The 23623-nt window shown below is 41.8% G+C and overlaps 1 protein-coding gene across 1 annotated transcript; it reads right to left on the minus strand.

The window, feature by feature from the left end:
• Nucleotides 1-2427: 2427 nt before the first annotated feature.
• Nucleotides 2428-23036, minus strand: si:ch211-236l14.4 (SITS-binding protein). The gene is made up of 10 exons (XM_054620758.1): nucleotides 22566-23036; nucleotides 21078-21249; nucleotides 9883-10090; nucleotides 9519-9669; nucleotides 6890-7087; nucleotides 6251-6519; nucleotides 5969-6105; nucleotides 4735-4856; nucleotides 2729-2908; nucleotides 2428-2601 (listed from the first exon to the last, which is right to left on the minus strand). The coding sequence occupies exons 1-10, from the start codon at nucleotides 23034-23036 to the stop codon at nucleotides 2428-2430; spliced, it is 2082 nt and encodes a 693-aa protein (XP_054476733.1).
• Between the last annotated feature and the right edge of the window lie 587 nt (nucleotides 23037-23623).

Raw genomic sequence — 23623 nt, forward strand, 5'->3', positions numbered from 1 at the left:
AAGAAAATGTAAACTTTATTGAAACTTTGTCATTCTAAGTTCTCTGATTTACAGAAAAGAAAAAAACATTTGTAATGGCACAGTCATCGTAATATGTACATTGCGGATACTGCAATAATCCAGACACGTGAGTTGTCCAGATTTAAGAGTGGCATATTAAGGCGCATGATTCGCTCAGTCTGTAGAGGGAAGGAATAACACATCAAAAGCTTTTCCTGCAACTTATACATGAACATACCACAGCATGACTTAAAAGCATTTCGAAAGGGAACTAGAAAAGCTCCTCGCATGAAGGACTTGGTTGAGAAATCACAGTTTGTCTGTTGTACATTCAGCTCTGGGAGAGATTAAGACGTTTATGTGTTCACAACATACTGCGTTGCACTAAGACATTTGGTGATTTGATAAGCTTCAGTAGACCTGAGTGTTCAAGTTGATACAGTAAACGTGTTAGATCAAAGTTACACAATTAATTTAGTGGTAAAGCATTCACTAAGGTTTCAGAGTCTGTATCATCACTGCTGGCCAGTTAAGATTGTCTGGTGAAGAGCAAATCAATAAAGAAAAGCCAACTAACTAATTAACAATACATAGAGCAATGCATCATGGGGCTAGGAGGGTTACATTTCTCCATGAGCTAGTTTTGAATATAGTCCTAAAAGAAAATCAGTTATCTCATTTACATACAATTTGCTTTAAGCAAAGTCATGGTTGAAACCAAATAAAAAAACATCTTCCACAATTAATCCCACTGAATTTAGGCAAGCGATCGACATGAATGTGGTTACAATTACTCATCAAGGTTAATGTAAAATGGCCACTACCCCTCTGTGACCTTTTATTTAATTATCAAGTATTCATTTCTGATGAATTCAAGAAGGCTGCAGTAAGATGTCTTACACATAGGAGCGTCTTATTTATCTTATTTTGTCTGAGGAGCTCTTTCCCCATGTCATCCTATTAAAGGAATAGTTCGTCATATTGGTAAATGCATTTATTTACTTTCTTGCTGAGACTCAGAAGAGAAGATTGCTAGCACTCTTGTATTTGTATGGTAAATAGAAAGTCTGCAGCCAGAAGATGGTTAACTTAGCACAAAAACTGGAAACTAGAGAAGTCACTGCTTCTGCCCAAGAAATAGTCCATCATTTAACCCTTCTTAAAGTCACAATTCATAATTTATTTTTTTGTACGGATTAAATAAACGAAATATAAAATGTATGATTTTGTTAGCTTTGGACCAGCTGTTTCCCCATGTTTCTAGTCTGTTAACTGCTGCTAAGCTAAGCAGTTCCCTGCGCTTTCTTAATATTTACCATACAAATGTGACAGAAGTATCAGTTTTCTTACCTAACTCTCTGCAAGAAAGCAAACAAGTGTGTTTCCCAACATGTCAAACTATCTATTAAAAGTCTTATTTTGAGCTGTGGCGTCGTCAACAAGGCTCTCTTCAGAGCTTAATTTGTCACTGACTTATTAAAAAGAGCATATCAACACAACATAAGACAGACTTGGTTAAAAAAGTGCAGCCCATTTAAAAGCCCTCACTACAGCAGGTTAGTTAAACTGTAGCATCTAATCTAAATTCTAGATAAAGATAAATATAGCCAGAGTTACAATTACAGTGGCTTGGCCTCAAGTTCATCATCGCCTACAGTACTAAAGGACATTCAGAAGTGTCCAACAGATATGATGAATTAAGTTGAACTCCTCTAAGAATAAGTGCTAAGGGGTGATAGTTTGTTGTGTCTAATGACTCTGTAAAGAAGTGAAAATCCATAATTTGAGGTACATTCAGAAAGAAAATAAGCCCGTTGGCCTTATAAGTTCAAGTAAAAGCCTCTCTGACGAGTGAGCAAAACATACGGTACCACGGTGCGTCAGTTATGGTACAAAGCTTTCTGTGAGCTAATTTCCTCCCAACAAGCCTTTTTTCCGTCTTTCCTTCGTTATCTTCATTTGGTCTTCTTGAGAGATTCTTTGTAAGCAACAAGGGGCTTGCTTTGTTCCTCCTTATCAAGAGAGCCAGCAGCGATTCAAAATTTAAAGACTGTAGAAATGCAGTATGTAAACGCAGAGATTTCTCCGGAACTTACATACAAAAAAAAACAGAACAGATAAAAAAAAAAAAGTCCGGAAACAAATCAGCCAAGAGGTAAAACCGATCATATTTAAAAAAAAAAAAAAAAAAAAAAAAAAAAAAAAAAAAAAAAAAAAGGAAGAATAAAATGTTCACAGAGGGAAAAAAACAAATCGTCTTGAACTATAAAGTGCAAGTATAAAAAAAAATCTTTCTACATATCATCTCAAGCCTTGAGACAGGGTCAATGGTCTTTAGTGGAAAAGTGCAAGTTGAGAACAGCACGAGTAATTAAAAAAAAAAAAAAAGAATTTGATTCAAAACAGTAACAGGATAAGTCATGGGACTCAGCTTCTCCGTAAGAAGACAGCCACATCCTCCAATGGCACAGGGTAGTCCTGTAGGAACGTCCCCCCATCAAACACCTGAGCATTCCGGCTGTCCTGCCACTGGAAGCCCCCATCAGGTAAATAAATATCCCTCTGCACTGCCCCCTTCTCCAACACCGGTGCCACCAGGACCTGGAAACACATCAGCAGCTTGGTAAAAACACATTCAGATGTCAGGCAGATTGTGCACGTAATTAACAAGACGGATGCCAAGTACATTGTAACTCGATTCCTTCCCATTAGAGCATCATTAAGTCACCTCGTCTCCGATGAGGAACTGGTCATCAATGGTGAAAGTCATTGGGTCACTGGGACTGAGCCACCACATCGGCCGGTAGATGGGGTATCCCGTCGTCTGCCACTCCTCTGCATACTTTTCTATCAGTGGGACCACATCACTCTGGTGCTTTGCTATGTAGGCCCGTGTCAGGTTTAGCACCTATGGGAAACCAATGGAAAGAGCAGAAATAACATAATGAGGATTACAGTAAAAGTATTTTTGTATAATCATGCATTTTCATAATTAGGAGGCCAAAGTTCGCTCAGGAAGACATCTATTTAGAGTCTTTGCATGCCCTGTTGGAGAGCCTTATTTTCACTCAGAACCACTTGTGTTTTTTATAACTATTCAGTCAAATATATTCTAAAGAAATCTATAGCAACGAACTGAAACAAAAGAAAATCCCTTTCCCTAGCTAAATCATCTGCCTGGAGGATTCAGGACAAGAATAATGTTGACAATGCGCTCTGCTAAAGCCATTTGTGCCATCTCTACACCCAGACATGCAGACAGAATTTAAGAGCAGCTCACTGTTGACTTAGTGGTTTAACACTGTCCAAGTCTTTCTCCTGTCTCTCTCTGTCTAAACTACTTCAGCATTCCTGGAAGGGTCACATCCTCGTCAGTGTCCCATGACAAAAACAAAACTTGACCACATATATAAAAAATATTTTTATGAGTTGGGATTGCGTACATTTGGGTTTGAGTGGATCTTTCTCTAATTGAGAAGTTGTGTGTTGCCTGTGTGTGGGTTTGAGGTTTCATTGCTATTTGACTCCGATGCGGTCGCTGCTGTGACCTGTCTATGACTGAAGTATCACACATTCTGGAAATAAAGGTGCATCAAATTTAGACCTCACCCATTTAGAACTAAAAGACTCATTCATCATTTTCAATGCAGCAGTCTAGTCTCCTCTAAAATTTCTTTCAGTCTCACTTTATCCAAGTTTGTGAATTGAAGGGCAACGCAAGAGACCAAAATGAAAAACATTGCTGCTGTCAAATGTCTTGCTGTCCAAAAGTCCTATTTTTATCTTTGTCACGCAACACAAGTCACAACCAATATATTTTGCTGCCTCCGTCCTCTCCTAAGAGGAAAAAAAAGCATTCAATCACTCCCACTCCGTCACACTTGTCAATTACTCATGGAAATCTTAATTGCCACAATAAAGTATTTTTCCAAGACTTGTCCTCAAATTCATTATCATTCCGGCTCTTGAGAGTGAGAGTGAGCCATAAATCTCGAGGAGTGATTGTAATTCAGACCAGATGGACTCTTAACCACAGGTGATGTTGGGAGGGAGCCTGGCAGTCGCTCCTATTGAGGAAAGAAGGCAAGGGCAGGGGAGCGGGAAAAATAGACTGAATCCTCTTGATGTTCGTGAACCTGAGCCAATAAAAGTCACCCATATCTGTCACCGGACTCTCTGAGATGCTATGATGTGTTTTCTTGCCATGCACGGTGAACAGTTCATTCCTGATTTCCAGCGGAGAAGGACAGGGTTTAGTCCTGTCTCTTCTGCTGCCAGGTCTGAGTTTTGATAGACCAGGTCCCAGCAGTCCTCATGCTTCTCTGCAAACACACCGGTGGGAACTTCTCCGCACTGACCCTCGAAACAGAGGAGAGGCTGCTGGGTCAATAAACTATCCCTCTCTCGCCTCTCTTTATAAGCAATCTTAACCACTCTGCAAGGCTGAAGGATAATCCAGCATTCCCACATCTCTTGACTTTATCTCTCCACTGCAAATCTTTATTTATTAAGTCGGGAAAAGAATGCGCACCTATTTTGTTATTGCTATTGTAATCATATCTAATGTGGATGAGGCTGATGTAATGACAGCGCCTCAGCCTGGGGCTGCGGGGTGGGCCAAAGTGCAGTCAAGAGGAAAGAGTTGCTGGGTTGGATCGGCTACACGAGGGGCTATAACTGCTGTGTAATGTGTTTTTGGTTGTAGTTTTTCAAAATAGAATTCTAGTTTTATACCCGGTCCTCTCCGCAGACCCAGGGTGGCGTGTGGAAGCTGATAACAGGGAGAAAAGCTGTGATCTCCAGCCAACGAATGAACAACTCCTCATCTGTGACCAGGTCTTCAGACAGAGAGCCACCTGAGGGGAGAGGCAGAGAAAAATTAGGTTTCCTTTGGTTTTAACAATTGATCCTGTATTCACTTTTAAAATCCTAGTATGAGGTGGGTGATTTGCAAGAAGTGGGAAGTCCAAATTTTTCTTTAGTAATGCACAAAGAGAAGCTTAGGAAAAGACTGGACAAACCACATGTTAGTATTGTTTCCACCAACTTGAACAGATATTTTAGTCTTTGCAATGAGGAAAGAGCATAAACCTTACGAGTGAGTAATTACACTAGACAACACTCTGAATGACTGGTATCTAAGTAAGACTGAGTATATTCACTTACGGCTTGAGAACTACCTTTTTAAAGGTGTACCATAATTTTCTTGCAAGCCAATTCAAGCAGACTTGGCTTTTTGGGAGGGGGGCTTAAAGAACCTGCCCTAAAACAGAACGTTTCAGACAGAGGGTGAATACAGGTATATTCAGACACAGTATGAGAAACATATATTTTTTTTAACATTAAAGCTTGTGTTCTAGTAGAAACCAAACCTAAAAAATGGAATAATGTAACCTTTCAAAAATCTTTATGAGAGCGACTGGCAGCTACCGGATCTGAAGACTTCAGATTAGAGTATTTACATATCACACTTAATGATTTTATCTGCTGGCAGTCAACACCAGCAGACCCCGGAACGGACCCAGTCCAATCACGAGTCTTTGCAGTATTCATTTAAAATGTTTATGTAGCATTCTGTATCTGTCTTGTATTAATTGGGGTGATTTTTAAGCCAACGTAGGCTGGCCTTACACGACAATAAGAATTTATTAATTGATACATTGATAAAGGAAGATAGTGGTTGAGTGGGAAAGTTGCAAGAATCTAAAATTAACATGTTTCATGACAGTCTGAATGCAACTCTCTCAGGTCATCTTATCTGTCTGTAGCACTTACACTTCTTCAAAGTAAACAGTTTTCTGACAGAGAATGCAGGAATTTTGAATGATACAGCAATTAACCTTATTTTTGTGTCAATACCAAGAAGATCAGATGCTATCTTTGTCTTGTTTTTTTTGTTTTCATGAAACATAAGTCCAATAATGTACTATTAGAGGTGAGAAAGTTGACCCATAGGCTGTGGTATTACCTACTGCATCAGGAATGAGGAAGTTGTATCCCAGCAGAGTGTGGTGCAGCAGGGAGGGAATGATGCCCTTCAGGCCCATCGGGCTCCAGTCGGACTGCATGGGGGTCATCCTCACAAACAGAGGCTTGTGGTTCGACCTGAGACACAAACAGCACCATAATTATCAGACGCAATTTAAAAAATGTTAATCATCCCTCTCTATAAACAGTGGCAGTTGGTATTGTGTAAAAAAATAACCGTCGATGGAGCATACAAACAAGATAAGATGCTTGAGGGCGTTACCGTGTCCCTGCCGTCACTATGGTGGAGTCTCCTATCCTTGTGGCCAGGTCGGCCAGCAGGCTGATGTACTTGTCTCCGGCGAGAGTCTGCGGCGGCCTCAGGGCTTGCTCCTCAAATAGATTCCCTTCGCCCCCCTCCAGCATGACATACTCCATCCCCAGATGGATCTGCAGGGCTCCCACCCGGTCCAGGAACCAGCTCACCGCTCCTGGGTTGGTGATGTTCAGCTTTACACAGAACTTTCCTCGCCACTGACTCATCACAGGGATCTCAAGGACAGAAGTAGAGTTCATTATACACAACTATGTTTTTCTATTTAGGTCATTGATTATTAACCAGAGTGCTTCTGCTGTTGCAATGATAGATTTTCTGGATTAGTCCATGTTCACTCTGCTCTGCTTTTTATCAAACTGCAACTAGTGAATGGAGAACGGCTGCAGGGCAGATGGAAAGCAACTACTTTGGAAAAAGGCTTTTTTAAGTTTAAGTTTTTTAGATGTGGAATACGTTTCTTGTGATTGGACCAATCACAATGCAGAGGAAATTGACTTTCATATGTAGGAAGGCAACTTTTTACCACAAGAAAACCCTGGGTAAAAGCTAACATGCAGAGGACTTTGAACACCACTCAGGTCTCACCAGCTGTCCCTGAGGGGCTGAGGGGAGACTGAGCCAGTAGTCCTCAGTGCCGTCCATGAGGGAGGTATGGAACTGCGTGGTGTCCACGCCCAGGAAAGGGGACAGGGTGATGGAAATGTTAAGAAGCTTGACAAGTGGGAGGTCCCTGGTCAGTCTCTTGGACATCCCCCTTTTCCTGCTGTTGAGGTATTCATGGTCCTGAAGAGAGACAGAGAGATACACTGATCATAAAATATTAAACTTTGCTTTAGTGAGGAAGTTTAATACCAGCATCACTTAACAGTGATTCTATCAATAATTGCTTATGTTGCATATAACTAATTATAATACAATATGCTACACTAATGTAATAGTTAAAATGTTTATGACAAATATCTTTGTATTAAGAACACTAGCTTTAAACTTGGCTCACTGATGCGGCACAGTGCTTTGTAAACTATATGACCTCTGTCAGAACAATTTAACATATATTATGATCCTTTGGAATTTACAGGGTAAAGTCAAACAGAGATTTCAGGTTACATAACTATGGAACAAAACCTTTTAAGAACACAAAGATTGACCCCAGGAGGTTAACCAGCTGTGGGAAGAATGGGTAGATTAGCACTTATTATGTAAGTTCTTGGAAAGCTTTTCTTTCTGATCTTTCATTTTTTTTCTGCTTCTTAACTGAAATTGAATTCTACATAAAAATGAAAAAAAAAAAGACCAAAACATAAGCTAGCATCTGGTCTTTATTTGTCTGCAAAAAGCTGCATTATTTAGTGTCTTGGTAATAACTTTAAAAAATGCAAAGGCAAACTTATTAATAACCCAAATGTTCCACTCCTTGCAATTCCAAACTAATATGGAAACTGGAAAAAAAATGGTTACAGTGTGACTGATAATTTATGAACGCTTGTAAAACTGGAGTGAAAGAGAAGCCTAGTTTAAAAAAAAAAAGTTTTACAGAGGATCATTGTTGCCTGTTACACCTCTGTAGAGCCTCACATTTCACGGACTACAAGTTCCATGAGTTTCCATGCAGCACTGATTCTATATGGCTTTTATGGAGGGGAACTGGGTGACCAAAAAACTGGCCTGATATCTTTGATGTACCAGAACACATGAGATTGTGGGTAAGGGAAACTCTTGTTCACCAAATGACCTCCATCAACTGACATGTGTTATTCCTCCCATTTCCACCCCCTCTTTTTAACCCTTTCACACCTTTTGAACTGGTAATAGGAACGTACTGTTAGCATAATAAACAATGAACAGTTGGGATGAAACTCCTCCACCTCCTCGTCTGTTGCTGCAGCATCAAGCTAGTGTCAGGATCACTTACTCAAGTTAGTCTTGGCAGACATCCCTTCTAACCTCAACACACCCAATTCTTTGCCATTCAGCGGTTACCACACTCAGAGCAACCTGAGATCAGCCAGGAGAGTCTCTGTTTGTCCTCTCTTGGCTATATTTGTTTTGTAATGGAATATCACTGGACATTAACTCAGATCCACTTGACAGTGTTCCTGCTGGTCTTGTTAGCAGGCTGTTCCCAACAACTTTCAAGGACTTTTTAAGTAACCACCTACAATTTTTTTTACCAGATATGGACTAAACCATGAGGTTTAAAATACCTGAAACATATAACATGAGCATGATATATCACATTAAGGTTTATGGCATAACTCAAAAAGTGGCCTGCAGGTAGTGTGGTCTGGGAAACACATTTTTCAACATGAAGGCATAAAGCCCAAACATTCTCTTTTTCTACGTTGTGACATTTCTGTGAACCCGTCCTCCCTCATTTGCTCCCTGCCGGTCTCCAGCGCTCTGGAGATCCACTTAAGAAAACTCTTTCATCTTTTTCCTTGACGTGTTTTGAGCTGCTGACCGGTGATAAACCTGTAGCAGCCTCACAGCCCAGACTGAAGAGGAGGATTACAGGAATCTACAGCTACACGGCTGAATGAAGAGAGGATGAATAAAAGAACACGTCTACCAGCTACTGTATTGTACATCTTCCTGTGTATACCAATACTAAAGAGGTTCCCAGGGTATAACAGAAGGTTAAACATTAAATATTTGCAGATACAATTTTTTGGGGGGGAAAACAGCTCCTCTTTAGGTACATGTATAAATTAAAATGAGCAAATCCAAGGAAATACTGTTCTTCAAAGTGACAGATAATTAACAAATCTGAATACAGAAGAAACAATTTGGTCTCAAAATATAATGTGAAAGGCCCCCCGAAATGATACCTTCCTTCCTTTCCTTTTTCCTTCCTTTTCGAGTTTTAATATACTATTGAAATTGGGCATAACTAACAGGATATAACTTAGGGAGAGACACAGTTCTTTTGATTTAATGAAAAATGCCATTTAAAGACACACATTTAAAGAAAGTCGAAGATGGGATGCTACATAGTCACAACCTCTTTTTCATGTGCTAGGATGAACATTAAGCTTTGTGTTATTAGCTACATGACTGCCATCTTCACTCTGCATCCATTTAACATAAAACTATGATTCTTTGGCTCTGCCTCTTTGAGGTTTAACTTTTTTTGTGCATCCAGAGCAGGTCTGCTAAAGACTTTGAGGCTGGTGGTATGCAGACGGTACGGTGAGGCACAGTGATGAGCATGTACCATGTCGGAGAGGAGGGTGGTGGAATGTTCATTGAGGCTGATGACTCCCTCCCCTAGCTGGTGTCTCCTCAGACGATTAGAGAAGGTCCTCAGCTCCCTCTCCACCTTCGGCCCTGAATCCACGTTGGTGAGCAGCTTCCAGAAAGGCAGCCTATAGCACACACACAGGGATCATCAAACCCTGCTGATCTCAGGAACCTGGATGGATTATAGTTTATGACTCCTTAAATACCCACAGAATTTCAGTCAGTACTCACTGGACCCACAGATGCACCACTGTTTGATTTATTGCAAATAGCGCAAAACAGACGTTCCCCGTCTGACAAGGAAATCACCGCTAATTTTAAATCTAAATTGAACTAACCACAGTGTATTCATGTTGGGCAGCTCCCTGCTGTGTTGGGAGATTTGTTGCACTGCTTCCTGGTGAGCAGCTTTCACATTGTGGGCCACACACACGGTGTACTGCAGAGGGAGACGCTCCATACTGGGCAGCGACTGCAGGCAGAACTGCTGTCTGCTGTCCAACCCCAGCTGCAGGGGAATATCAGGAGACACAAGCACTGCAACACCTGTGTGGTTGGGAAGCAGACAGGAGAGGGCAGAGGATGTTAGTTTGTTGGAATTTCATGAATTGTTGTCTCAGAGAATCGGATGATATAATGTCTCCCTTTAAACATAAATCAGTTGGGCCTTGATGTAAAGCAATCAAAAGCAGGGTAAGCATGAGACGGTCCATTGCAGATTCCTCTTATATGACATAATGATACTGAGACGAGGGCGAGTGTTACTGATGGAGTATGGGGAGGTAGAGTGTGAACTGTGTCAGCTGATATTGCTCCACTCAGTGGTGAGAAAAACACTCCCTAGAATGAGATATAGCAGTATGCGGTTAGATGAGTTTACACCGGGACTGCTGGCAACTTTTATGTAGGTAGGTTACACTGTACACCAACTAGAGACGGCTGGGATATATATCCAAAGTCACATTGAAGACAAATACTTTGTTTACCTTCAGGGTTTTACTCCTGAGCATATCTCTTATTCACCCTCAGTGTGTTCACCAGCATTTTCTCTATTCTGAATGTATATGCAGCCTTCCAGAGGCTGTGTAAAATTATGAGATTATGCGAAGCAGATAATTGGGTCTGCAGATGTAGCTGCCCTGCAAGGAATGCCCTGTCCCTCTCAGGTTACCCCTACCCCCTATCCTCACCACTTTTCACCCGTCGTGACTCCCACCTTCTCCCTCCCAGCTTTAACCACCTTCCTCTCGTCCTCGCTCTGCTCCACTCTGGTTCCATCCCACCTCGGGTCAGCAGAACCGAGGCCAGTATCGATCAGAGCCTCCAACCCAGACTCTGACCCTCGGCTTTGCCTCGCTCTGCACAATCTGCTGAACAATTTGCTCCAAGTAGCCACACTGGGATTTGGGAGCTGATCAATGAACAGATTAGTGTGCAAGACCTGTTTTCAATGCAGGCTAACAGTCTGAGAACCGGGTCTGAGAGCTTGGCTCTCTTCAGCCGCCCTCTCTAGTTTCAATGGACTCACTGTTTTCCTGCAGGCAGGGACCAGGAGCAGGCAGCACACTCATGTACCGGTCCATAATCGGGTTAACAGTTTCAGAGATCAGTATTAAAGTGCTGCATAAAGCCTAGTGAAGAGCCTTCAACCATAGGGTAATTATCACGTGTGTGCAACGGATAATGTCAAAGAGATACTGGTAACTCCTCAGCTGCCCCTCACAAGGTATTAGGTCACCTCCCAACTGCTTGTTATAGATTCATAATGGCAGATAAATGTAGATTTTTGCTGAAAACACAGTTTCATATTCAAACAGCAGGGGATAAAACTGCTGTTTTTAATAAACTAAAGGTGTCGTGAAATTGTGTATGTCAATAATGTACTAATGTACTAGTAGAAAATGAGTCAGTGGTGAAAATGTTATAGCTTTATGGAAGGATGGAAGTGGAATGCAGGCAGTGGAAATAGAGGCGACCAGAGTACACCAGACACCGAGCAGCATCGTAGAATGATGTGCAGATACAGCAGGCAGCAAACAGTGCGTTTTACAAAAGTGCACACGGGGTGGAAAGTGGAGTTTAAGTTTGCAAGCATGACTTTTTGAGTCATATTTAATTTTTTATGGGAAATGACAATGCAGGGAACAAGGAAATGAGACGATCTGGTCCAAAACAGCTGTACCTTTCATTCCATCTTTGACTAAACATGCAGTTTAGCATGGTAAATATACTAAATCCTGTCTCTTGTGTTTATACAGTTCTACTCAAGGCACTTTACATGTACCGGCATGCATTTTCAATATGGGAGGAACTTCTGATAGAAAATGAATTTCTAACGTCAAAGTTCAGTGCTCTGTACAACACAGACAAACATCTTTGACCGAACACTATCTCAAGATGCATGTACCATACAGGAGCAGGAATCAATAAGTGTTATTTAAAGAAAGTGAAGCAGGTTTGAAGCCTTGAGTTACAACCAATGTGGGGTGCACAGGAGTTAAAGGAGAAGCGAGGGGAAGGATCCTATTTTTAGAACAATTCCTTAAACACTCTAAGCTTCCCCCGAAATATTTTCCACTAGCTCTCAAAAGCCAAATTATATGCCTGACCAACCGTATCTGCTCACCTTCAAAGCAGCAGATACCCAAAGGTAAATAGAATGAAAGTTTATTGAACAGATTTGAAGGATTTGACACACACATGCCTCAATTTTTACAGCTGTTGAACGAACACACAAATCAAGCAACCTTGGGTCGCCTCTTCACACATGTACGTAGGTTCTCACACGCACATAATTTAATGGGAAACTGTAGCCTTCCAAGAAAAACAGAGCAGGACTTATAGGACCATAAAGGTTCAGCACTTCCTCTGGCTCAGCCGGTTTGGAGGTGGTGCGGAGGTGACCCCATGCACCTTCTGATGGATCAGGAAGGTTTTAATGTGGCGTCTAAGCCCTCAGAGAGTGACTGGTCCGGGTGGAAAACGCTGCCGCCTGACTCCCTGCTGCTGTGGGCCAGATGGGCTACACTCTTTTACCTGTCATATTTATACTGTTATTTATGACACCTGTGCACATTTACTGACCTGACTGGGGTTATAAAAAGGTGCATTCAAACGCTAACTATGTGTGTGCGCGTGCAAGTGTGTGTGTGTGTGTGTGTGTGTGTGTGTGTGTGTGTGTGTGTGTGTGTGTGTGTGTGTGTGTGTGTGTGTGTTTAGGCATGCCTTTTCTTAACAATGGAAACTTAGTTTCTGTGCCCAACCTCAAGAAATTGATGGCCACAAAACTGGGATCTTGCCATGGTAGTAAATTTCCAATTCCACTTATTGAAAAAATAATGAAACACTAAAGAGACTTTCTCTGCTTCAATTCCTATCATCAATCAGTTTTATTGTTTCAAGTGTGAGACGCTGTGTTCTGCACAAATATAACAAGAAGAAATGTAAAATTAGATCCGATAAAAATATCTCACATTTGAATACTTTGATGTTGTACTAAGTATTTCTTTTCATTTACTTAAGTCTCAGCTGGTGAAGTAAGCGTCCTGTTAAAGTAGTTCAGTTCTTCTTCATTACTAGATTTTGGTTTATTTTAATTTAAAATTTTTTAAACCAAATTGGTAAAGAGGTATTTAACAAAGTAAACAGAGCTGACTTAAGCAACCACAGACTGATCATGTGTTGTGTTTATGTAGACGTTTTTTAACAAGCTGATACATACTGTAATTACATCAGTGGATAAAAAAGTCTCTCTGCTGTCTCTTGCTTGTTAGGAGTTTGACAGTGGAAAATACTGCGGGATGATTTTCATTTATGCAGTAGGCCTCTCGTACAGGAGATGACAGCTTGCTTTTCACAAAGCTTGAATTGGCTAAGTGAGTCATTGTTAAAGTGTTTCACCTCTTGCTCGTCCTGAAAGAGTCAAGGTTCCGGGGCAGCTGCCCAGGGACCTTCTGGTGACCTGTTGAGTAACACATGGGCAGCTCGTTTTCCTTCTACATGCACGCTGGATTTTTTTGAGAATTTATTTCTGTCTCCACCTAACACCTCTCCCCCCATTCACACCTCTGCTGGGGTCTCTGCTCCCCCTCCCATCTACACCTCTGCCACCTCCCCCTCTCTCAGCAGACTGTTAGGACCAGAGGATGCCCCCGACTCACCCACTAGCCCTCTTCAGACCAACATCTCCACAGATGTGGACCAGGACAGCCCATCACTCCCCCCATCCCCCCCTACAACTGTTCACCCACGGCCAGGAGCTCACAGCTCCCTTCAAACCCCCTCACCACCCAGCCCCACCTTCACCACCATCCAGGTACAGCATCAGCTCTCCAGGCTTCAGATAAGCAAAGCCAGTGGACCTGATGACATCAGCCCTAGGTTGCTGAAAGTGTGTGCTGGACAGCTGGCAGCTCCTCTCAGGCACCTCTTCAATCTCTCCCTGAGGTTGAAGAAGGTGCCCACAATCTGGAAGACGTCCTGCATTGTCCCGGTGCCGAAGAAGAGTCGTCCCAGCGGTCTTAATGACTACAGACCTGTGGCCCTGACATCACATGTCATGAAGACCCTGGAGAGACTGGTTCTGTGGCACCTGAGGACCCAGCTTACAGCTTTCCTGGACCCACTACAGTTCGCCTATCTGCCACACATCGGGGTGGAGGACTCCATCATCTACCTGACACACAAGGCCCTCTCTCACCTGGAGAAGCTGGGAAGCACTGTGAGAGTCATGTTCTTTGACTTCTCCAGTGCTTTCAACACCATCCAGCCCTCCCTACTGAGAGAGAAGCTGCTGGAGATGAACCTGCACCCCGACACCACTTCCTGGATCACTGACTACCTCACAGGCCGGCCACAGTACGTCAGGGTGGATGGCTGTGTCTCTGAGTCTGTGATCAGCAACACCCGCGCACCCCAAGGAACTGTACTGGCACCGTTCCTCTTCACTCTCTACACCTCGGACTTCCGCTTCAACTCTGGTTCCTGCCACCTCCAAAAGTTTTCCGATGACTCCTCCATTGTTGGATGTATCACCAGGGACAACGAGGAGGAGTACAGAGGACTGATTGAGAGCTTCATCACATGGTGCAGCAACAACCACCTGAAGCTCAACATCAGCAAGACCAAGGAGCTTGTGGTGGACTACCAGAGGAACAGAAGCCCCCCTGTCCCTGTTTTCATTCAGGGAGGGGAAGTGGAGAGGGTTGAGTCCTACAAGTACCTTGGGGTGCAGATAAACAATAAACTGGACTGGACACACAACACTGACGCCCTATACAGGAAAGGACAGAGCAGGCTGTTCTTCCTGAGGAGGCTGAGGTCCTTCAATGTGTGCAATAAACTGCTCAAGGCATTCTACCAGTCTGTGGTAGCCAGCGCCCTCTTCTTTGCTGTGGTGTGCTGGGGTGGTGGCATCAGGACTGGAGATGCCAACAAGCTCAACAAGCTGGTGAGGAAAGCCAGCTCTGTGGTGGGTCTGGAGCTGGACAGTCTGGAGTCAGTGGGTGAGAGGAGGATGAAGGCCAAACTCAGAGCCATCCTGGACAATCCCTCTCACCCTCTCCATGAGGAACTGTGGCAGCTGGGCAGCTCTTTCAGCCATCGGCTGATTCTGCCAAAGAGCAGGACTGAGCGCTTCAGACGCTCATTTGTGCCCACTGCCATCAGACTGTACAACAACAGCGGAGACCACAGTCTGTCATCATGCTGACCAGCCCCCCCCCCCCCCCCCATGTGGATATACTGTACATTTTTTATTTGTATTCTTATTTTTTATTTTATTCTATTTTTATTTTATTGTATAATATGTGTATTTATTATCTGTTTCTGTGTAGTTGAGCTGCTGCAACACCCGAATTTCCCCCATGGGGATCAATAAAGGAATATAATAATAATAATAATATACCTGTGACTCAGTGATCTTAGGTTGGAATAAAGAAAAGAATAAAAGGAAAATGCTAAGGAAATACTCAACCATGAGAAAAACAACAGAAGACAACAAGCTTTGACTTCACCTGTGTTGTCAGTTTTTATTTGGTACTTAATTGCTTAAGTGAGTCGCCTCAATTAGATTTTAGGAGGAAGTGTCGGATGTAGTCCACCACGCATCAGCTATGTGCATTCAAACAGCCTAAAAGAGAAACTGCTAGGAAATTTGACTCAAGGTCCACTTAACTTACCATGCAAAAAATATAAAGTAACAGCTGAAATTATTGCTTTTTTAGGACATCATTTCTGTGGATATTGTGTAATAGTCACATTTTCTGTGGTTATCTTGCTTCCTTCCCTATTGCTCACCGATACGCACCAAAATGGAAATGCGCTTTTACTTATTGCTCTCATCCTTGTTGTTATAAGGTTCTGCTGCATCAAATAAAGCTGATTAAGTACCACTATCTGAAAGGAAAAAAAAGAACTACATGACGGTTACATAACTGTTAGGGATATCTGTGTGTTGTGGTCGGCCGGTTCCTTCTGAGAGAGACAGAACAACATTTGAGCAGGAAAAGTAAAGTTTCATTTCTTTGGATCCTGAACGGAAAGACTGAGTCAGAGATAGAAATAAAGGAAAAGCGGTTTGGAGATAGTGATACGAAGGGGAGAAATAAAAATGATTCTAAAATGATCAATGGAGACACCAGAAACATAAAGAGAGAGGAAGAAAGTGGAAATGTGTATCCACATCCACATATGGACTTGTGCATGTGTGTGTAGGAGGTGGTCTATTATCTTAATGTCTGGCAGAAATTATATTTGATTTTAATCTCTGATGCTCACTTCATGAAGGCCAGCATGGAAAAAGCAGATATGAAGAGACAGTAGATAAATTACTTTTATTGGAAACTAAAAAAAGCTAGGTGATGTCTAAGTTAGAGCTATCACACTCTCATTTATCATACAGCCTGCTGTGAAAACAAAAAGTATCTCTCCAAGCCCTTATTTGTAATGATGAGTTGTGGAAACTTTGATGAGAGAAAAGGTATTTGTCTGATGTAAACATACAGTAACTGTATCTGCATGTGAATGGGGCCCTCTGAGTATGAATAACTCCCATATTAAAGGAATAAGAGGAATGTTCCACTCACATATTTTTTACCTTCAAATATGAAAATAGATTTTGGGGTAAAAAAAGCAACAAAAAAAAGTTTGCTAATACCCAAATAGGATGATACAGAACAGAATATAAGCATTCAAATTACAACGATCATATCTGTGTGTGTGTGTGTGTGTGTGTGTGTGTGTGTGTGTGTGTGTGTGTGTGTGTGTGTGTGTGTGTGTGTGTTTGTGTGTGATAAAATAGTAATAAAGTAGCCAGAACTAAAGCTCAACTTGACACTAAATATATAAATATATAGTACGATAATAAACAACAAAAACGTTCATTTTTATTTATGTATTTAGACTTACTGAATTCAAATTAAAGGGTTACAAATAGACTAGCTATGATTTAATGAATAAGATAACTGAAATAAATTTCATTGTTAATATTTGTATATGTAAATTAAATTATTCAAATATCTTTTTTATTTCAAATACTGACCTGACCCTATATGGACACTTTAGAGCAGTAATGAAGGTAACTACATGAAGTAACAAAATAAACTTTGAGTGTGTCTACAGCCAACAGGCAGCACCTGGTTACTGTCATGTGATTTGACCAAGTGCACTCTTTTTTTCCCCAAAGTATAGCTACCTACCATATATCTATACTTTTTCTGCTTACATTTGCTCACTGAAACCTCTTGTACATTGTATCCTTAAGACCTCCAGTTGAGTAAATGGATGTATAAGCCCCCAAAGCTTTGGGGCAACTTAGTCCCCTCTTATATTTTTAATGCAGGATGTAGCTTCAGTGATATCTAATCTGTTCTTAGTAGACCAGTTGTTTTTGTATGGATAAAGACAGGTGGGGCTATGACAAGTTCCTCCAGTTGGCAACAATCTCAAATGTCACTCCACCGCACAGCTGCATATATCTTTACCCCTTGACTCTCCGCTTTACATTGCTACTTCTTCTTTATTTTGCTACTTTTTGCTCTCTTTTCTTAATTCGGTTTAATATAAACTATTACAGTAGAGTATGCATTCATTCTGTTGCTCTGTGGCTCTATGTTTCAGTCCGTTTGTCTTGATCTTTAACCGTCCCCAGGAGTCCCCTAAGCTTAGTCAGTCACAGCTCCATGTTGCCCACCACATTCATAATGTGCTCCAATGCCTAACTAGAGTCAGTGAAGACAGGTCCCATGCACACACACACACACACGCACACACGCACGCGCACACACACATGCACGCACGCACGCATACACACACACAGCAGTGTCAGTGGGGTTACACAGCTGTTAATATTGCAGTAAAATGCTGTTTGTTTTTCACAGTGCAGATTTAAAAAATAAGGCGGCATCATTAAGATTTATGCCGAAACACAGATTTGTCAGTCCATTGATAATATATGCCTTTCACTAAAATGATTAAGACATGTGGTGACTCTTTTATTACCACTGGAGTGCTGCCTTTCATGAATCTGTTTTGAGCAAAACAAACATACCACAGTTCTCTTTTCATCCAATAGAAACTGAAGCCGCACACCTGCAACTCATTTAGAAATGGGGCGAAATTATGATCATAAATGAAAATTGGCTTTGTTAGTGTCAAACATGGTCAATCCAGCTTCTCTCATTTGATTGAAAGAAGATGAGATATGATTGAATGAGAAGTGTAAACTCACATAAATGTATACAGTGAATGTTTTAAGTTTAATACACTTTTGTGTACAGTCACTGTGTGTCAATGAAATACAAATGTTTTTTTTAAATTACATTCAGTCTTCATTAAAAAAAAAAAGAATAGTTTTGGACGTTTTCTTTATTTAACGTGCTGTAAGTGATTTTTACTCTGCATTCAATTAGATTTGGTCGGCTAACATGCAAAAATAATAATAAAGTTTCACTGCCAAAACTAGGAAAAAGTCAATAATCTGATTAAGCCTTCACACAGTTGCATAAACCCACAGTTTCCCATAATGACCCTGTTTACTATCTTCACATAACGGTGGATTGTTTTTCTCCACAAAAGCTGCTGTAATTGTTTCCTGTCCCACAACAATAACACAGTTATGACTCTACCACATCATGCTATTTGTCGCATATTGCAGTTTAAAATGAGATGCTGCAGTTATTACTTTTGTCAGAGCTGTTGGAAAAAAGAGGATGGCAAGTGCAGATGTTGCACACTGACATTCTGATGTTTACAGATGAAGGTAAGGAGAGGTAATGGTGGTCAAACCAGTCCGATGTGCACACGAGCACAGATACGTGTGGTTATTTTGCAGGAGGCTGGAGCTGCGTATACAGGATTTCATCAATGATGAATTCAAGGTAACCAGCGGATCTGATGTGTGATATTTCAATGCGCATAACACAAAAAAGAGACTGTAAATAGACCATGTAACTACACCTGAAATGAGGGGCTCAATCAATCCCCATACAGGATACAAACTGTTGTGGATGCCAGTAATTATCAGACAACTGAAACTGTGTTTTGTATTCTTGTTCTACAAAATGAAAATGAAACATGCAGTATATAAAAACTATTTGTCGGACTATGAAAGGTGCCCAAGCAGCACAAGTATGTTTTGGTGTCGGTCTTAATGTTACATCAAAGTAACATCATTGGATTGTACAGCAGTAGATATATTGTGCTTATCCTCCCACAGGGGCTTATAGTGAATCACACCAAGATACCAAGTTTATGTCACTGCAGTTAAAAATAAATAGCACTTTTGTAACCGCAACACAAGTCTGATGGTTAAACCCTTAGTTTGGGTGATGAAATGTTCTTGACACGTTAGCTAAATCTGAGGCACAACAGTCTACATTGTTGATCTCTTAAATACATTTAACTCATAAGCTGCATGCATGAGAGAAGAAGGACAGTCCAAATGAATTAAGAAGATTTATCAATAGTCATTTTCACTGATCCAAGGAACAGGAAAGCAGCCAAGTAAAAATTGCAATACGTCTTCAGTTGTGAAAAACAATTCTCATGAGGCACATTATGTAAATCTAAGAAGTAAACAAAAACATCCTTGACCTTTAAAGCAAGATATCATGTTAAATAAACCTTTAATGATCCCATAGGCATCGCTGTCATTGCTGAGCATCAGTTTCTCGATTTGGGGTTATGTTCAGTGTGTGTCTGTGAGTGGTTACTTGGCAACGTTCAAACAGTTGTTCTCATCGGGATCCCACCTCATCTGTGTTTTTTTTTTTTCTCTGTTCAAAGCTAAACGGAGAAACAAAGGGTTATAGGGTCCTGGTCATTACTGCCGTCCTCTCACAAGGTGGAAAAGGGATTTAAGTCATGTGACTCTCTTGTTAATCCTGCCACTGTGTTACATAACATCCCCAAATGTGTATGGGTGCACGTGCGTGTGCATGTTTGCATTTGTTTCTGTCAGTATGTGAATGTATGTGTGCGTGAGACTGCTGCAAACAATCAACAAAGTGATAATAGGCGATTGTTTTTTGTCACCTCATTGGCTGATGTCTCACCCATTTGCCCTGATCGCTGTTTGGCACTTTAACTTGGTAGCTACACTTTGCACACACACGTACAAACATGCACAGGATTCCTTAAAAAATAACATGTTGCAATGTGCATGTCTGTAACACGAGATTTGAAAATGTCTGATTGTAAAAAAAATAGTTTTCTTTTCATCTGAAATCATTCAAGATGAAGAAGCTCAGTAAGCAAACTCAACACAAACACAACTTGATAGCAAAGTCCCTAGAGGTTACAGTAACGCTATACCCGCTACCAACCAACACACATGTACACACACACCACACGTTCCTCATCAGTCACATTAACCATTCACATCCAACAGTGGTCCCTGCCCCCTACCGCCCCCAGGATAAAATCTAACACCCTCAAAATAACCTGATGCGTTATAAGAGTCAGCAGGGCCATCATCCAACCTGCCCCTTTAATAAAAACAAAAGGCAATTACCCCGGTATCCCTAAGAGTTAATTTAAGATGCTGAAGGTGGTTTGTCTCCCTTTGTAGTCTAATCTCTAAATTAATAAAGTGAGATGCCACAGATAGTATCGTGTTGCATTCTTTTAGCGGGATGGACGTCCTGTCCGGTCAGTGGTGTGTGTTTTTTGGGGATGCTCTTTCTAGAGGGGGTCGGACAATTTTTCTCAGCTCAAACACAAACAAACACGTCCATGAGGGGGGTGGTAAGAAAACACTACAGAATCCACAGGGCTTCCCTCACGCCCTGGGATTCACGCCACACATCGTACACCCGCTGATGAGGGGTCAGATTTCCAAAGCCCTTGTGCTAACCCTGCACCAATGGCAAGTGTGGAATAACAGCTGACAATGTGTCATCTGACAGATTTAAAAAAGGTCTTTCTTATTGTAACAGACCAAGGTGTGAAGAGGAACTTACTGCTAATGACATAGCCTCCACCAGCAGTAAATCTCAGCTGATGCAAATGATTCGTTCCGACATGGACCTCTCACCTGAAGAGCCCAGGAAGTAGCGTTCAAGGGCAGAGCCAAAACCAGAGGGATTGTCCTTAAGATCGCTCACAATGAAGGGCTGCGTGGTGGCGTTCTGATTGTTGATCGGCCATGTCTGACCCCGGACACTGGCGCCGCCGTACCAGGACACGTTGGTCATGGAGAAGCAGTCCTGAAAGGATGCACAAAAACAAAAAAACTGTGTGAAAAAGAAACTTTTCAAATCATGAAGACAGCAACTAAACATATCAAATGAATGCTGACTGGATAAAAGAAATGTGTGGGAGGGTTGAAAATTTAAAAAGATGATAGAAGATAGTGCAGGTTTAATTTGTTTAAAAAGATAATGCAAATGCTTTAAGCAGACTTAATAAATAATTACCATAAATTCCATTTATGAGTGGATATAAGGTGAATTTCACTGTATTGTGTTTCCAGGGTCTGATGTCTTGGATAATTTAGGAAAAATGTCCCCAGGAGGGATTGAAGGATGAAAACGTGCCCTTCCTCAGAGCGCCTTTACGCATGGGGGACAAATGCGCAAACCGGCAGCTCATTTATTTCACAATCAGCAAATATGGGCTCTGCTAAGGAGCTTCAAAACAGGTGCCAACTGGTCACCTGAGAAGCGCCGGGCAGGATTTGGGAAATTGAAAAAAATAAATAAAGGCGTCTTTAGTTTGGAAAGATTTTCTGTGAGCAGTCGCGCCACATGACAGGGAGTTATGGAGAGGAATGTTCCAGTGGGGACAGATTAACCTCCCCAAACAACCCAATAGTTAAATGCATTTGCTAATTAAGCTGCGGGGGAAAGTACAGTAAGTACTGTGCATGTGAAAAAAAGCATAACAACTGTGACGAAGCAGATTTAACACGAATGTCCACTCAGTTCCGTTCAATCGAGGGCTATAAAGAGGAGAAGGACATGTCAGATCAAATGAGTCAATCAAGCGTCGTGATTGTATTTTATTTTGAATAATTTAATAGGATGTCGTAGTTTCTTCAGAAATGTAATTTCTACAAATCCAACAAAAATGAAATTGACCTTACATCATTGCAGGCTTATTTATTCATTTGAATCAAAAATGAGCCAACATATTTATGAATTTAGATTAAACACCGTCTGCTTTTTAGACGGTTATTTGATTTCATTTGAATGTAGTCTCTAGTGATTTAAAAATGAACAATTCGGTAGTGGCTGAAATCAGGGACATTTATGTAAAATGTGTAACTGATTTATATGAGGGGCAAAAAGCCTGATATCATGTTTTTTTTTAAAAGTGAACAAGGGCCTTCTGCAAATATATGTTTTGTGCATTAATATGAAGACAATCATGCACGGTCACAAGACAATGGATACTGAGTAAACAGTCATTTGAGGCATGAAAGCTCCAAGTGCAAAACTGCTTTTTTTTGCACATAGCATTGTGCGTAAAATGGCATTTGATTAAGACTGACCGTGTTTAGTGCGATTTAGAGAAACCCTACCTTCAGCTCCACATGACAGTGAACCGGCGTCCAAGTCATACTGTAGCACTCCGTCTCCGTCTCCTCATCCACCTCCAGCGAGATCTTAACCTCGGCCACCGAGTCCCACGTATAGCAGAACTCCGTCTTATTCAGCCAGCACAGGTTCCTCACGAAGGGAACCTCGACGTCGGGGTTCCCCACGTTCCCGACGTCTATCTCCACATAGGTCTTGTCCTCCGTTAGGGTCTGTATGACCAGCGAGTGGGTTCTTCTCTCCCAGATCAGTCCGCTAAAAGTCCCCCTAAGGATCCAGTTCTTGTTGGGCTGGTCCACCACCTGCCAATATATGATCCCGATGGTCATGACAAAGAAGACGGCCACCCCGAGACAGGCAATAGCTCCTTTCCAGGTCTCGTTCATCTCCTTCAATCCGGTGTCCCATGTTACCTCTGGGATGGGGCTGGGGTTCCTATTTCGAGCGTGGGGCATGTTGTCTTTGAGATCAACAAAGAATCAAACACAAAAAAATCTGCAGAAATCTCTGTGCGTCAAAAATGTCTGTTGCTTCATCATGTCATGGTGTTTTCAGTGAGGCTACAGTGTAAACCAAGCCTACTCTTTATCTTTACACCGCTTACACTGTTGTTGTTTTTGCGCAATTGTGCCTGCAACAGTGACCTGCCATGTGAAGAAAGCTGTGAGAAAAAAAAAAAAATCCAAGCGAGGAAATAAAACAGTATGAATGAATAAGTGACTTACCACATACTGCTGCTGTTTTAAAAGAGTTGCATTTTGCAAGTTGCATTGGCTGCAGTGAGCTCGTGAGCAGCCCCAAGCCGGGTTTGGCAGCAGTGCCTACGAATAGCTCCTAAGACGCTGTCTTGCTTGCCCTGCACTTTCTGACGTAACGCCGGGTTGTTTCTTCAGAGGAAAGGTAGAGAGAGGGAAGTGGGGGATCAGGAGGGTTTGGCTGAGCCTTGGAACTGCCCGCCGGGGCGAGGAGGCCACGGACAGCCTGAAAGGGAGGGATCCCCATGCGTGCTTGCAAACTCTCCGTGCGTAAAGACTGAGGAGAC

Source organism: Anoplopoma fimbria, chromosome 19, assembly GCF_027596085.1.
Source record: "Anoplopoma fimbria isolate UVic2021 breed Golden Eagle Sablefish chromosome 19, Afim_UVic_2022, whole genome shotgun sequence".
NCBI classification, from domain to species: Eukaryota; Metazoa; Chordata; class Actinopteri; order Perciformes; family Anoplopomatidae; genus Anoplopoma; species Anoplopoma fimbria.